The sequence below is a fragment of the Molothrus aeneus genome, chromosome 1 (assembly GCF_037042795.1).
Source record: "Molothrus aeneus isolate 106 chromosome 1, BPBGC_Maene_1.0, whole genome shotgun sequence".
NCBI lineage: Eukaryota > Metazoa > Chordata > Aves > Passeriformes > Icteridae > Molothrus > Molothrus aeneus.
This window is the reverse complement of record NC_089646.1, coordinates 115,349,091-115,366,490: the sequence shown is the minus strand read 5'-3', so window position 1 is coordinate 115,366,490 and position 17,400 is coordinate 115,349,091. Positions and strand designations below refer to the sequence as shown.

The following is a 17,400-nucleotide window of genomic DNA, read 5'->3' as shown; positions in this document are numbered from 1 at the left end:
ATGTGGTGTATCATCTATATTTTCAAGCAGCACTATTTGTGAAGATGTGACTTCTATTTTTTTTTTCAGTTCAATTTTGCTTATTAAATATGTATATTGCTAGTTTTATTACCCAGAGCTTTGTACTGAGCATAATTTAGGTATGTTTTGCAGAGAAGGTCTCTAAAAAGTTTTTTATATCTAATATGCTTTTTATCTCTAGTTGACAAAGAATATTTAGTGCACATAATAACTGATTTATGGAAGTATGTCTTGTAGTGCTGAGTTCAAGATTATACCATACATGATGCTGCCTGCATTATAGTACAGACCAAAGTTGTCAAATAGGACCCTGAGTTACCTTAAGAATTTTAGCTTTCATTAAAATGCAGTTGTAGTAATAGTAGTAGTAGTATAGTAGTAATAGAATTAATAAGAACAAAAATAATAGCAAGAATAATAATGATAGTAGTAGTAGTGTAGAAGTTGTAGTAGTAGTAGCAGTTGTTGCAATAGTAGTAGACATTGTGGGAGAGAAAATACCTTTCTTTTCAGGAGAGAGGAGTGACAAGGGTGTTGGACAATGACCACGCTTAGATCCCCACTGGGGACATGCTAAGGAAGGCAAAAGATTGTCACAGGTTAGAGGGACAAGACTCCACTTTGGGTGCTAAGGATGCTCCATTTGTGCCTAAAGCTCTTGTATATTCTTAAAGAACTGCTTTGGTCAGTTGGTCAGTAGTTCAAAAAAGACTTTTACTTTTCTTTAAATTTTATTCAAAAGTTCTAAATAGGAAAAGTGCACAGCTGTATTCTTGTCTGAAGGGAAGTTTAACTGCTTCAATAACAGTGTTGGTATTTGCAGGTCCCAGATCCTTTACCTTCTTATAATATTTGTGCTCCTACTTATTGTCATCTTTAAACTATATTTGAGTTTAAAGCCTCCGTTGAAAAAACATTTCCCAAGAAAGTGCTGCACTATGTGCATACATTTAATGTCATTAATGAAAAGACTCTCAAGAGTGAAATCTTAAAAAGAGTTTGGTGTTTTACATAGTTGTGTACACTTTGAAAATGATGATTGTTTAAAATTAATAATATAATTGTCAGCCCATTCTCTTTTTTGAAAACAGAATTCAGCTGGTACAGGAAAATTAATGTTTTGCTTGAGGCTTTGGCCTTTAACTAATGCAAATTAGAGAAATTGATTAACACAATACAAAAAAGTTATACCTTCCCCTGTAATACATTTTTGATAGCTGTGGCTTGATAAATTAGTATATTGTGTGTTTTTAAATGAATATGATTTATTGCTGTTGTCTACCATATGAAGAAACACAAAAAAATTATTTTCAGGATCATTGACTTGAACATATCAATGGCACTGTTGGACAATTCTTGCTGAGTGTTAAGATGATTTATGTAACAGACCGAAGGTTTCCACAGTAATGCATTATAGTCTCAAGCTATCAAGCCTTGTTCATACAGAGACAAAAGCAGCTACAAAACACTTGCTTCTGAAGGTCTTCCATTTAGAAATTAGAGATAAGGTTGATCCTATTAAAACTCCTGGAAGTATCCACTGTCAAATATATTATCCTAACTTTCAAATTTGTATAAGATACGTGGCTGTTTTTCCCCTTCTAATGAGCTCATTGTTTTTACATTACTCTCGATTCATAAGTATTTCAGTTATGTAACAACGTGTTCAATAATAGAAGAGGAGACAGCCTGAAGCATCTATCTTTTAAAAACTGGCATCTTTCCACAGTTCAGACGCAGAAGCCTTGGTGCAAATGAAAAATTAAGACACGCTCTACATAGTTGGCAGAACCATTCATATCATTTAAATTAAATATCTATAGGCAAATTCCCAATTTTTAAGGAACTGTTGCTAATATGAGATTCTGTTGAGTAAATGCATGATGACTGATGCAAGCGCTGAGCACACGAATCAGACTTAGTGAATGTTGTCTTCTGGGCTGTCATATAGGAACAATTCTGCTCTTCCTAGAGGGATTTACACTGGATGTTTGAAAGCTTGCTGCCTACTGTGGTCAGTCTGTTTGAGCCTCCTCCTTTGATTTGCCTTCTTTGATCACTTCTTAAAGTTCTATTAAAATTATTTTGAAACATAAGTAAGTTTTGCTGGCCAATATGCAGTTTTCACTGTAGAGTACTTAAGGAAAGGGGCTGTATTTGTGTCTCCTGCCAGCATTTCCCTTTTTTTCCTAATGAGTAACCTCAAAAGTAAATACTAGATTTTTTTTTGCATTTGTGTTATCAGCACAGCTGGATGCATAGCCATAATTTGAGTTATGTGTTGCCAAAGTAAAGAACTGATTCCTGACATACACTTCCTCTCAGTGTCCCAGTTTTTCCCCTCCTTCCATAGCTTGTTGCTGGATTTGACCAGCCTAAGTGGCTTAAAAAGTAAATTTAACAGGACCAATGGGGTCTTTTTCAGAAACAAAAGCTTGGGTTTGGGTTTGACAGTGAGTCAGGTTTCAGTGTTCATATCATTTTTATTTTGGCAAGCTTTTCTCATAAAATGATATGCCAAGGTAGCATATAGATAAGCCTCCTGATCTCATAGCGGGCCTATCAATCATCTTTTTTATGGAGTTTACATAATTTCAAGCAGAAATGTCACAAATATTTAGCCAGAAACATAAAATATAGTCCTCTAAATTTGGGAAGACATTCTTAATTCAAAAATCATCCATAACAGTGTTATAAGATAGCTCAAATGTAAGGATAATCAGTTCTGAGGTTCCCACTGTGTAGATTCCATCTGAACTAGACTGAAATCTGTTTATAATAAACACAGGTGTAATGAAAATGCTCTTTAAAATAAAGAAAAATTTAAGCCTGTGTCTATTCAGTCCTGTGCAGTTGGTTTAATGGTGTTAATTTGCAGAGGGTTTTCTCTCTGGAATGTAATAAAGACCTAGGAAACTCCCCTTAACTGAAGAGTTGATTGACACCTCTTTCACTCCTATAATCATGAGTTGAAAGTGAAATCAGTGGCAAAGTTCCTAGTGGAAAAGTGGTAAAGAAAATAAAGAATTTCTGCTACTTTTGTTTGCTTGTTTGTTTGGGAGTTTTGGGTTTGGTTTTTTTCTGTTATTCAAAAGTCAAAAGGTGAGCTTGCTGAGGTTTCTGTGACCAGTAGAATAAAAAGAAGCTATTCCACGTCTCTCTGAATAGAGCAAGTCCTGCTGATATGAAAACCAGCTATGAAGGAAAAACCCTTGGAGGGGAGGGGAAAGACCCTAACCTTCCCCATCCCCAAGAAAAACCTAGCAGAAGTGAAACTATGGGCCACTCTTTATTATGAATACATATGAGCTATACTTATAGCTTGTAACTGGATACAGGGAGTACAGCCCTCCCTGATGCACTGGATGCTAGATAACTGCTTTAATTAGAAATTCCAGAGAAACAGCTTGTGTTGGAAGAAATGGTGCTCAAAGGAAGCCTAGAGTTTGGGACAGGATGATAGCTGGTCTAGGAGTGGGAGTTCTTGCTGCAGGGTTAAGCTTGAGACCGCCTTTTTGGTAAATTTCCCTAAAATTTCTCTTTACAGAAGAAGGTGACAATACAACATTCCAGGAGAACCCATTGCTCACAGTGGATCAATTGCATCAAGGGAACCCCAGATGGTTACTAAAATAGATTTTCCAATGGCAAGGAGAGAGGTGGCAGGAAAGTAGGAGTGGGTGTTTAAAGCTTGTAGCTGCTATTCACAGGACAAGCACATGTCCCATTCCTCGTGCCTTTCCTCCAGGCTTAGTTGCAACAGCCTTGTTCCTGGGATATGCTGGGTTTGCTGCAGATGTATCTAGGAATTTTGGGGTTGATATGCCAGTGTGCTAAGTCATTACAAGCATTTGAACCAAGTTCCTGGACGAGACGAATACCAGCAAATCACTGTTGAAGTAACTTCCCTGAGGAAGTTATGTCTATATGCATTACATGCACACAATACTGAGCATGGAAATATCAAATTGGCTGAAAATGTAAGGTGAATAGGGTGCTCTCCAGGTGCCTTTGAATAACTGTCCATACCATGAGCATATAACTTGGATTCTGCCTAGCTTTACTGAAATAGTATGATAGTTTATGTCTTAAGAAAAAAAAAAAAATAGAGAGACATAGGAAATACTGTAATTTGAATTATATGTTATTTGGTGTGTCATTACAGCTTTTGCAATTCTAATCCTACTTTTAAGCTTTTAAGTGTACTGAACAGTGATATTGTAGGTGATGTGGGATCAAATACATTCTTAAATAGTACACAAGCAACAACCATTGATTTTTTTTGTAATTAATCAGCATAATTAAGCATTTATTTAAAATTCTTAACCTATATAATTTATATAACAGTATTATATACCTACACATGACACATCTTGGATTGTGGAGCTGCTAGTGCTTTATACTTCCTTCTTAATAAGTGAAGCTAATGTCCTACTGGCAGTTAATTGATTCCACCATTTTTGAAATATTACTGGTTAAAGACACATTTGAAATCAAAGAATCAAAAGTAAAGCTTGGTCCATCCATATGTGACATGCAAAAAGAGGTGTAAAAATAAGCAGATATGCTAAGTGCCTCCAATATCCTGTCAATATTTGATTTAGGAATATTTGCTTTTAGTAGCAAGCTGAAGTCTCACAGGACAGTGCAAGAGACAGAAAATAGATGTTAATACTTTCTACCTGCAAAATCAGGGGAGAGAAAACTCTTTTGAGGCCTGAAGTCTTTTGGGACATTGGAAAAGACACTGTTGAACATAAATGTCGTCTTTTCTCAGCTAATGAATCCCTCCTGGAAGCTGTAGGCTACATGGATCCAAGCTCACCAGGATTATGGTTACCAAGTCTAAGTGTACCTGCAGGGATTGCACTGGTCCAGGAGAGCATTATGGATGTTATCCCTTCCTTCATTTCTCTTCTTTGCTGTTTAGTAATTGTTGTATTAGATCTTAAACTCACTTTAGACACCTTTTCCTTCATCATGGATTTTATATAACAGTAATTAGGAACTAGCTAGTGTATGCATTGTCCCTAATACTTTTAATTGGTTTTGCAAAATTTATACATTGCTATTGAGTAAATGTGATGTTCTCTTTGCCATGTTTAAGGCCTTCTCTCCATTTAGTGAGGGCCCATTTTACTGTATTTCCCCTTGGAGAAATGGTTGCATCATGGCTTGTAAAAGTGGGGGCAAATTCAACTTACAGAGGTCAGTAGATTTGCACCAGCTTGCCATTAAGAAGAAAGCAGGGGCAGAGGGAGAGCAAACTCCTGTGCTGGTGGTGAGAAACACAGCTGGAATGCATGGGTAGAATCAAAGTCCTCACACATAACAGCGATGACATCACTGTCAAACCCTGTTCTGTTGTTTTCATTTTTGGGGATTTTACTTTGGCCTTTCCAATCTAGACTTCCTGTTCTATTTTATACTAAGATACTTGGTAAAGAGATTAAAACCTTTTTGGGAAAAACGCAAAGCAGCCAAAACCATGGCAGTGTGCGCTAGCGGAGGTTTATCTGTGTTCACCAGCTCACTGAAAACACTTAATACAGTTTGGTTTTAGTCTGATTTAAGTTTATGTATACATGCTCGTACAGAGAGTAATCTCAGGCATCAGGAGAACATTATTACTATGATGACTAATGAAAAATCCCTTTGTTTGTAATTGGCCATTGATTCTCCCCTTGTCCTTCTGCATGAATTCATACACTGTATTATCCTCCATTTGGAAACTCATATTGGGGAAAACATTTTCTTCCAATTGCTGTTCTTTGAAATTGTGCCCTCATACTCATCCTTTCTGGTGATACTTTTCAGGAGCAGAATGTATTTAAATCCTTGCGTTTCCAGAATTAACAAAAGCAGCACTCAGAGCAGGACTGCTGTGATGAAGAGGGGCAGGAAGGGTGGGAGTAGTCACTGTGCTATAAATCTCCTGACTGTGGGCATGGGATGTGCAAAGACTGATCACTTTGCAAAGGAGTTGGCTGTTCTCAGAAAAGCAGAGCAGGCTTTCAGGCTGAGCCATTGCAACTGATCTCTTTAACCCTTTATTATGCTCACCTTTTCCTTTTTAGAAATACGCACATGCCCACCCTCTCCCACAAAGGAGCCTACCTGCTGTACAAAAACTGTAGATAAATAATAGCAATTATCCACCTTGGTGCATTACTCTGACTTTGCCTGTGGCTTTTCCTTGGATCAGATTGAGTTGGATGACTTAATGGCAGCAGGCAACAAAAGACTAACAGTTGTTTGGTGGAGTTACTAATTCAGACAACTGACAAAATGTATGCATAATTCACTTTATAGATTAGGAAAGAAAAAAAAAATTAAAACTTCGAATGCTTTTTTATAAATACAAAGCATATTCATACTGAGTATGTACTGTTTCTTTTTCTTTCTAGCTGAGTAAATGCATGGCACTCCCATAAGTATAAAAGTGGTATCTTTCTTCACTATGTAATTCTTAGTCTGAGTAGCAGGAAGTAAAATGAACCATTTTGTGCCAATATTAATTTTATAAATTGCATTCCCTTTTCCACAATTCCCATGAAAAAGGTATTCAGCTAGATGAACACTCGGAAAATTTTAATAGGACCCTTGAAATCTGTTTGAGTTCACCTTCTTTTAAAAAATATTTCTAAGGGAAAAGTATCATAGATTCTTATGCCTTAGAGGCATTTTTTCCTCCATACATAATGGTGAAACTTCACTTGTATAATATATGGGTCTTGAAAATTCTTTATTAAATTGTAGATTGTGCTTAGAAGTATGGGAGTTTGGCTCTTTTTGTTTGTTTTGTATGACTTTTATTGTTATTATTGACCAGTGCTCATATGATTTTCATAGCAATTTCTGTTTGTTGGCTTGTTTTTCTTTTCCAGTCTTTTCCTGGCCCAAGTCTTGAAAGTGAAGATTTTAACATACCTCCTATAACTCCTCCATCACTGCCTGACCACTCCCTGGTGCACTTGAATGAGATAGAGTCTGGGTACCACTCTCTGTGTCATCCCATGAACCACAATGGCCTCCTACCCTTCCACCCTCAAAACATGGATCTACCTGAAATTACAGTTTCCAACATGCTTGGCCAAGACGGGAGACTGCTTTCCAATTCCCTCTCTGTGGTAAGCACTTTTAGTCTTTCTCTTCTGTTCTAAGTGCAAAATCATGGAAATACAGACCTCTGAAATTCTTTAAGGGGAACAACACCTGCCCCACTCAAATTTTGGAGTGCCCTGGCCTGACTCTGGGTGTTACATTGCATTCCTTGTGTCAAATCCTCCGCCCCGCAGAGGGGAGGGGGAACCTGAAAGTCAGAGTGTTGTTACCTTCTGCCACCTTGAGTAGAAGGTTATCCTTTACAGACATGTAAATAATGACAGAACGAGGCTCAAGGCTCTGACTTCTGCTGGAGCAGGGTTTGGATCCAGATGGCTGTTGTTCTGTATTTGTCTGATGAGGCTCTTTCCATTCTCATTTGCATGTGCTGAGAGATGTACAAAAATTTAATATCTCCTTTCTTGTTTACCGCACGTTTGGAAAACAGCAAATGTTATTTCTGATTCTAGGCCAAATCTTACAGCCTTTTTACAGTTCCCAGTCCTTAGCCAGCCAGAATCCAATTGAAATGACTGGACAACTTGCTTGTAAAGTCTGTCAGATAGTCATTATGGTCATAATCTTGTGAAGCCTGATATTATAAACCACTTATTTGAATGTTAAATTGCTTGCAACAACTGCAGAGCTACTGTACACGTTACATTTTCAAGTGGGCTCTACAATTAATTAGTATACTTCTTGCATAGAAGCTCCAGACAAGATTTCACATTGATGTACAATTCTAACCCAAAGAGTTAAAAATCCCATGAAAGAGGATGGAGCCTGACATTGTGTGTATCCCAGGGCACTTCAAGCACTAGGTGGGCTAAATGGGCTGCCCAGGAGCTGCAGATCCCAATAGCCAAAGATAAGAATCTATTGTTCCTAGAGATAGAGGGTCTGGGCTTCTCACCAAAAGTTCTGAACTTAGTGACTGAGGCTGTTTAGGCTTTCCAACTTGCTAGCTCCCCACCACATTATCTAAAAAACATAAATCAGTCCTGGGAACCTGAGAGCTGACACAACACATTTGTTTGGGTAGTCAGGGATCCAGGTTCAGCTTCCATCAGCCCCTCAAGGGCTCAGACCCAGGGGCCATGGTGGCTGGAAAAGACTTGGTTTACAACAAAAATCTGCTTTGTCACACAGCTTCATTGCAACTTAATTAAAATAAAGCTACCTTGATTTTGAGGAGCTCTGCATTCCCTCTGAGGATGTTCAAAAAAGCAGAGGGGCACAAGTATTGGCTTCTTATATGTTGCACAGTTGTTATTGATTTACTAGGATGTTGCACACTTCGTATTTGAGGTCAGAATCTGACCCCAGGGTTATGTTCAATAATGGGAGGAGTGGAGGAGAGGCAGATTTATATAGAGAAATAGAAATATGCTCTATGGAAAGAGCCTATATTTTCCTTGCTTGTCTGCAAAGCTGATGGCATGCATTAAAGAGCTTGAGTGAAATCTTGTGTGGGGTTCTGAGAATTAGAGCTATGAACGGACTTGGAAAAGTAAGAGAAATGCTTGACACTCTAGTCAAGACAGGCAGTATTTCATTGAATTGACCTCTTTTGAGCCATGGTTATGGCTCAGAACTATGCATTCTTTTAAGCCGTGATGTTTCACATTAACCTTTTGCAACAAGCCCTGAACAAAGGGCCTTGAGAGTCTGTAGATCATCACAGCGAATAATCGCATTGAGGGAAAATACAAAAAAGTTGAATAATATAGCTAGGCAATTTTGCTGTTGGATCTTAGTGAAGATCAGAAGAGATGAAAGTCAGATGTCAAGAAAATATGTGCTGAATTTTTACAATAATTTCTGAGGATTTGTTCAATAAATAAAGCATGATCCTTGGAGTGTCATGTGCTAAGTCAGCTGTTATCCCTAACTTGCATGCCCTTTTTGCACAGGAGCACCTCTTACCTTGCAATAGTTTGAACTCGAGCTGGCTTATCTGTGCAGGGGGTGAAGCTACAGTTCATGTTAGTACAACTGGTACAATGTTAACACCTCAATTTCATACAGTTCAAATGCTGTTTGTCAGTATTGCTTCTCTGATTTGAATTTGATAACTTGAGAGAAATTAACTTGAGGGAAGTAATTTAACTCTTCAGTGAATTCAGTGACTTCTTCAGTTAATAGAATGACCCCATTGTTCTTTTGGCTTTGCACTGATGAAGAAAAACAGGGGATTTTGTAGAGTTAATATTCTTTACTTAGTTTTGAATTTTTATAATCCAGAACATTTAACCTTTTTTTCAATATGATTCTTTTCTTGTGGTATTACTCATCTCCAAGTTTCCTTTTTACTATCTCATCAAACTCTGATCCATTTAGCAAGTTCTTGTCTAAATCGCTCCTATATTGCCTCATATAGAACATAATTTATAAGTTTCTCCAACCCATCTAAACCCTTGGTTCCATATAATTTCTAGTATATCAAGTACCATTTAGTGTACTTGGAAAACATGTGTGTCACTTCATTTTTCAGGGCACTAATGGGTATTTTTAGAAAAAATATTCTTAGAAGCAAATCTGTTGGCTGTTCTCTATCCCTAATTAATTTCACATCTTCAGCAAATTTTACTTACGTTGGGACAAATTCAGCTGCATTGCAATGTGCCTCTAATAGAATTTGGTTATTTTATTTTACTTAAACATCCTTCTTTTTAGCTAGTTTTTAACCTATGTTGGTATTTTAGCAGTAATACCTTCTATTTTATCTGTGTTAGAACAAGTGAATGTTTTTCAGTTTGTGTTCTTAGAGACAAAACATTACTTAATACTAGCCAAATGTGAGAAAGGAATATCAGTGAGCTCAGAAACAGTTAGAAAATAGTTCATACACTAAGTATACTGTTTTTCTTCCATCTCAACTACCAGGTGTTTTCACATGAGGATTTCTGTGATTTTGGACAGATTGAAAATTGAGGATGTACCCTTCCTAAAACCCTTTCAAATCTCCCCCCATCAGAAGTCTCTGTTTCATACTGTGCAGTACTCCCTCCAAGCTGCAGATAAAATCCCTTTCAGTAAGGATGGCAGGATTTACCCCAATCTCTCTAAGAATTCTCCTCTGCAGAAGTGCTTAAATACACACAATAAGAGCCCACTACCAGCTCAGTGAATTCATACTAGGGATTGGCTTCTTACAGATTCTTACACTGTAGGAATTCTTTCTAAAAAAATTTTGCAGTGCTAGGAGATGAAAATTTCTCATTGCCATTGACAGTGTCTTAAATTTGGAATTAACCTTCTTTGAAATTTTTTTGATTGATTGGACTTTCATACTGCATGCCAACTATTTAAGAAAAAAGAAATCAAACAACAAAACCACTAAAATTTTTCCTTCTCATTATTCTGCTGCCAGTTCACATATTTACTTCTATGTTTGTATATTTCTTTATTCTTAGCTGACATACAGAATATACACATGCACAGGCACGTTAATTTCTATCATGCTGTCACATACAGATTTCTTTAGGTGCTCATTATGTCTGAAAATCAGGGCTTCAGAAATCTACAAAATTTGTGCATAATGTAAGTCAGGGTGGTATTAACCCACAGTCCAGCCCTATCATGGGAGCCCTTAAAATCCTCCTTCAAAATGGATATGACTTCTATTCCTGCTTCTTAATTGTATGCAATTTGATATGGATAGAAGTGTTTTTTAATGAAAATGTACTTATGGTCCTGTTAACATGTTTGCTTCTATATAATGGAATAGGGATCCCTTCCTGGTTTCCTACCAGTTGAAGACTGTGTGGGTTGGGTTAGATCCCAGCTGGGGCTTGACCTGCCAGCCTTTTTCTGTTGATGTGAGTTTTCCTGAAATATCCCAAAGGATATTTTCAAGGACCACAAGAATTACCCTTCTAACATTTGCAAAAAATTCACATTGTGTGAGAATTTGGATGTGTTGGATGTGTTCTATAAAATGGGTTTTTCTATGCATCAATAAAATTATAGACATTCTAACTTCTTTAGTGTATCCTATAGATAGTTGGTTTTTCTGCAAGAAACCAGGGTTAAAAACTGCAGTGCTGTTTTTACATAGTTGGAAAAAAAACCCAACCTATTTTTGGAATGCTTTCATTTGTAATCTTGTGCTGATCTTTTTGAAAATGTGGCTCATGAAGGTATACCATAGAAAATTTACAAGAAATAAATAGAAGATTTCAATTTCTTGAAATGCTTCAAATTTCTGGGTTTTAAGTTTAAAGTGAAAAATATGTTAAAAGACAATAATATCAGGGGTTTGATTTCCCAAATGCTCTACTTGTGCTGGCAACAAAAGCCAGCATAATGTATATACTTAGGTTTATTGTCATTTTTAGTATACAGTCAAGGCACACTTTGAATTCAAAGGCTACTGTACAACTGTTTTGACAACCACCACATCAGTAGGTAATGTGCAGGACATATGAAACTGAAGCAAAAATGTTTCTTTAGGTCTATAGGGAGTGCAGTACATCAAGGAATTCAGATATATTAGAGCAGCATGAATTTCTAATATGTTGCTCTTATGGAAAATACCACTGGCATATTGAATAATGCTGCTTTCAAAGCAGAGCAGAAAATGTGATTACAGACAATTTCAATGCTGTTTTTAAAATAAATATTTTTGAAATCTTGAGGTGTTTTATTTCATGTAATGCATAAAATATGTAACAGTGTGCTAGAGCTAAAGATCTTCTAGGTCACGGAAGAGTAGATGATGTCAGCTATAATTATTCAAATGTGGAATAATAGAAGCATTAGTTTAAAATAAAATGCATGTCACAAAGGCCCATGTCCTTATATAAAAAAAGCAATAAAAAGCTGCTTTTTTTTTTGCACGCTTAGACAGAAGAATAAAGGCAATGAATAATTATTTAACATTATGCCCCAATTCATCAAAGCCTGAGCAATTACATTATACTTTTTCATGAATTATATTTTTAGATATGCAACCCATGAGAGATTAATATCTTAAACAAAATGTGACATTGTATAACAAGGAAGAAAGCAGACAGCTATTTTTTTTTTTTTGCCATTTTTAATCCAGGTAGAATGAAGTTAGTATTTCATATTCACAGTACAGTTGCTAATAAATGCAATAAAGGAGACTGTTGTTGTATCTGGGATGCATTTAAGAGATTTTGTTTTACTGGTTTCATACATGTTAGTTTAAATTCAGTATTCATGACTCATCTTGGGGCTGACCTATACAGCTGATTCTTTTTTCTTGCACCTTTAAGTGTCAGTGGAAACTACTGAGTCAAACAGAAATTCATTATTTCTGATAAACAAGATGAATGACTTTAATAACAAAAAAAAAAAAAAAAAAGAGATTTGTGTCTCCTAACCTAAGTGTTGAGATTTGAATCATGTTTGGATACTTTTTTCTAGCTTGCATTGCATGCCAGTGGTAGCAGATTCATTTTGTCTCTGGTGAATACTTCCCATTTGTGCCTCATTACCAGTCTTTGGTCTTCAGTTTACATCAAAATTTACTGTTATGCTACACAGACCTGCTGCTACCCCAAATTTTATTGCAGTGAGTTATTGCCATCAGAACCACCAAATCATAAAGCTAAGGTCATGGAACATCTTGTGTTAAAGTTGCTTGTTTTTTTTTTTGTTATTAAGCAACTTTGTATTCTTCTTTTCCCTAAGAAAAAGAAGCAAAAAAACCAAAACAACAACTACAACAACAACAAAAAACAATTACAAAAAAGTAACACCATGTTTTCTGAGCAGGTTTTTTTTTTCTTTACTGAAATAAACCTTGCATGGAAAAAGGTTACAATAGTTAATGTATGTTTTGTCAAACACCCTGATCAGCTCGTGTCCATCAGCATAACCCTTATTGTCTTTACTAGAATTATGACTGCTTATTCCATCAAGGACTCTGAGACATAATTTTTATCTTTCCTTTCTTCTGATGTCTGCTCTACTCTTTTGTCATCAGACAACAGAAAGGATATGTACAGGAGCTGATTAAGATGTTATTCTATCAAGGTTTCATAAATACCTGCATATTGCATATCTGCTACTACAAGGCTCTTTACTGTGCTACAAGAAACTTTTGATGTCAGAAATTGCAGCTGTATAAAATTAGAGTGAAACAAAGCATGCATTTTTAGCAGTGATAGAGATATGCCATTTAGCTGTAGTGTACTGTGGCAGGTGGTTGATTCTCTGTGCCTCAGGATTAAATTCAAGTGGGATAACTCTCAAAAAAGATGTCCTCTATCTGGGACTGGACTTACAGACCCCACACTACAGCAGCAGGACCAGAACCTTCCCATGTGTCACCTTGTCCCTGGGGCCTTCTCAACAAAAAACATCGGTCCATGCATTCACAGAAGAGGCAACATTGCTGGTACCACCTCAGCTGGCAGCACCTCTGTGGCTTTTGCCTCCCAAGAGAAACATCAGCAGAGTAAAAGAGAGCACTCTGTGGGTGCAGGCCTCTGATGGACCCCACCTTCTTCAGGTCAACTAGGACAAGAATTCCTGTGAAAGTATTTGTGGAGCTTTTTTTTTTGACCCTTCAGTAGTATCTGGTAAAGTTATGCTCTCAGTCTCTAAGTACTAAGGGCTTGCCTTAAAGATAGATCAAGTAAATATTTGCACATAACTGTTGCAAAATATTTGTACACCAATGATCTGAACTCTTTTTAGAATAATTCCAGGTCTCATTTTTAAAATTGAAAATGAAGCTGTTGATTTACTGTCAGTTGGGAAACACAGCATCCTGCTCATTTGAGTGTGGTTTTTGAGAATCCATGGGGCTCACGTATTTCACAAACTCAAGTCAGAAAACAATTTCAGTATAATTTAAAGAAGAAACAACAAGGTGTCATGTATCTTATTTTTGAAAACACCCTTCTATAAAAAATACTTTGGTGGCCTTTTTCACAGTGGTTACGCATTGTCTGATAGGAATCTATTTGCTACATATAAAAAGTAAGAAAAATAAGTTTAGTTGTAGTAATTTTTTACTTGGACTTTAACCAGATAGACACAGGCTAAGACAAGATGAATGTGGTGCAGAGAGAAAGACTTCAGTTGTGGGTGGTAGATTATACAACACCTCACATGTGAAGTACTCACAGGAGTGATTAATGCATAAGCAGCATCATAGCTGCAAGTGTCAAACAAAACAGATAATAGAGTATGCAAATAGAGGAAACATAGCTCTCAGAAAATGTCAGAAATTCAGGGGCTTCAGCAGCAGAGATTGTTGACTTTAATCTGCTGCTTTTAACATTGCATGTAGTTGTCGAGAACAGCATGATAATGAAATGTTTCTGAAGACTCACACTTTGGCAAAAAAAATCTTAGTGATCTTAAGTCCTGGATATGGAATAGAAGTGAAATGTCTTTCTCAAAAACTGTGAACATACTTCTATGAAGACAAAAAGGAAGGAGAAGCCCACAGTGCAGATGAAAGGGAGGGCTTTGTGCATCAGGTGGAGTAGCCTCTATTTCCACCTGTTTAATAATTTAAATGCATGAATTTGCATTCTTTGAAACTCAAAAGCAGCTGAGAAGACTGCACATCCCTCATGGATTTGAGCTGCATTCACCATCTCATCCTGTTTTGTTCAGTACTAAAAAGGTGTGTGGACAAAAGCAGCCCTGCTACAGAATGTTCTGTCTTAACTCTAGGTGCCACATGCATGCTGGAAATTCAGCTGTCACCTGCTAGAGAATGAATTCTTCTTAAATCTTATATATAAAGTCATAGATGTTTAGCAAATTTTTTTCTTCATTTTGAGGGGAAAAGCCCATTCTTGACTTTCCAAGTTGAAGGAATTTAAATGGTCCAATTAATAACCTCAGGGGGGTTTTATCTGTTTTTGTGGTTTTTACAGAGTTTTAAGTATCATTGTTTGAGTTTACCAGTGACTTTTTACGTGAGGAATGGAAGAAAAATATTCTACATAGTTGTGTTTTGAGATTTGAAGAAATAATCAGAAGTGAAAAATAACTCATTTGTTATTTTTATCCCTTCTTCTTTCACAAGGCAATTAAGAAATGCTAAAAGTGTAAAGATGTCTACTCTTCCCTAGTCCTTTTAATAACATAAAGATTAATTTTAGATGGATGTTTGCCCCTCTGTTCCCCCTTCCACCTCCTCTTCATTTGTACAAAGCCTGTTCTATGTAAATGCCTCTTTGGGATTGCCTGTGGGCAGTGTGTAAAATCTTTAACCTCCACTGCTCCTGTGATGCTTTACTTCAGGCACATGCATGTGACCCAGGATCTTTGTAGTCTCACTCACACACCTTTGAACTGCACTTCTGGCACATTGTACATGCTGTTGCCTCTGTATTTGTACACTAAAGATACGAAAATGAATTTTCTTAATTCATTTTCTGTGCATATCATGGATGGATGCAGTCAGAAAAAAGGACTTGAGGTATAGAGTGGCAGCAAGAAGCATTATGGAGTGAGGAACACCTCTAAGGCATGCTTGTGCATATCTTTCAGCTACAAAATCCCCACAATGAATGCTTTTCATCTAAAGTGAACAAAGAAATTTCACTTTATCTTACATATTATCAGGGTGTATCCAAAATTCCTCTTTCAACCAGCATGCAGGGACATAAAAGAGTGGAAGGAGATCTTATAGGTCATGATGGGCACTCTGTGTGCCTGCCCTGACCCAGAGCTGAAGTGGACTGCAGTGCTCAGAGTACATACTGGCATACACATCTGTACCTGGATACCCTATATACATACATATGAACATCTATATGTCTGTAAGTATGTACCTCACTGTTGATCACTGAAGCCCTCTGCTGGAATGGGAGTGTAGCAGACAGGATGTAGCATCTGCAACATCCCCCTTCTCCCCAGATTGTGGATCCATGTTGTTGCTAAACAGAGACTGAAACTAGAGCCAAATTATTGAACTAGATTCAACGGATTTACTTAATGTACTGCACATGGCTGCATTATACAATATTTTTACCAAATTCCTGAGTTATAAGTGAGGTTACAGTGCCTGAAAGTAACTTTGATAATGGGTACTTTTGCTAATTGAGTTAATGAAGGAAGTAGCCTAGTTGCTAAAGTGAGACATGGCATACCTAATGGGTAACAAAATGAAGATGAAATAACTTCCTATCACATCTTCAAAATTCTGCTTCCAGACAGTAACGATATTGGGTTATAGGTACCTTAACAAAAATGATCTAAACAGAAAAAAACCTTTAAACTAGATATGCTGGTCCCTTAACCAAAAAAAGGCCTGCTCATGGAGTATTTACAGGATCAGGCCCTTGTTGAGAATGCAATGCTTTTTTATTTGGAGATGCAACTTCCTTCTAATACATTTTAAGATTACTTTCATTCACACATAAAGAATTTCAGAGATTAACTCAGTAACTAAGCTTTAGTTTCCAAGACATGCCTCAATACTCAAGTGTGGAATCTCATTTTAATGCATTTTATGATGCTGCCTTTTCTTATGTGAGAGCATAAAAACTATTTAGTGCAATAGGCTTGGTCCTTATCTGGTTATCCTTATCTGCAGTTTTAGATAGTATACAATGTAAAATAACTTTTAATAACAATAACTTTTAATAACAATAACTTTTAATAACAAAACAACTGACAGCATTTGAAAAATAATGCCAAAAGCACTCTGCTCTTCTGAAGCACCTTTCTTGTGCCTTGGAGTGCTTTGCAGTCACTAATTAGCTGAGAAGGTAGTTTACTCCTAACAGTAAGTAGATGTTCACAATATCAGTCCCTCCTATCTGTCAAGTACTATACTGTAGGAGAGAAAACCACTTACTTTATTTTAAAGCTAGCAAAATTTAATTCACCATATACAAAGACAAATGAATCCCAAATTGAAAAAGAAAGGTCTTAAAGGAGGAGGATGAAAATGACTACGTAGGGGGACTTGTAATAATGAAAGTGTTACCAGGAGCTAATTTCATGTTTGATGCTCAGTAACACAAAGGTGGTTAGCAGTGTGGTGAGAGTCAGCTTTCAATATTAGAACTAGCAGATGTCCTCACATGTAATAAAAGCAGGACTTAACTGCCATGTGCTGCACGTCTAATATAACGTTTTTACAGTGACTGCATATTATGGTAGCTGAGACTTTTAAGCTCTCAAGCAACCTGGAAGTGATACAGCAACCTTATTTAAGAGACATGAAAAAGATGCAGGCACTGCTTTGCTTGTCCTTGAAATGCAGTCAGCTCTGGGGAGAAGTGAAGTATCTGTTTAACCACAGAGTGTGATGCTCCACTGCCCCAGATC

At 36.8% G+C, this 17,400-nt stretch overlaps 1 protein-coding gene across 2 annotated transcripts in view; it reads left to right on the top strand.

Annotated features, from left to right (window-relative positions):
- TOX (thymocyte selection associated high mobility group box) overlaps positions 1-17,400 on the top strand; it is a 218,777-nt gene that overhangs the window by 123,417 nt on the left and 77,960 nt on the right. For both annotated transcript variants that reach the window (XM_066563405.1, XM_066563397.1), the window contains exon 3: positions 6,909-7,151. In XM_066563405.1, coding sequence (XP_066419502.1) covers positions 6,909-7,151 — 243 coding nt within the window. The remainder of the gene's footprint in view (positions 1-6,908; positions 7,152-17,400) is intronic.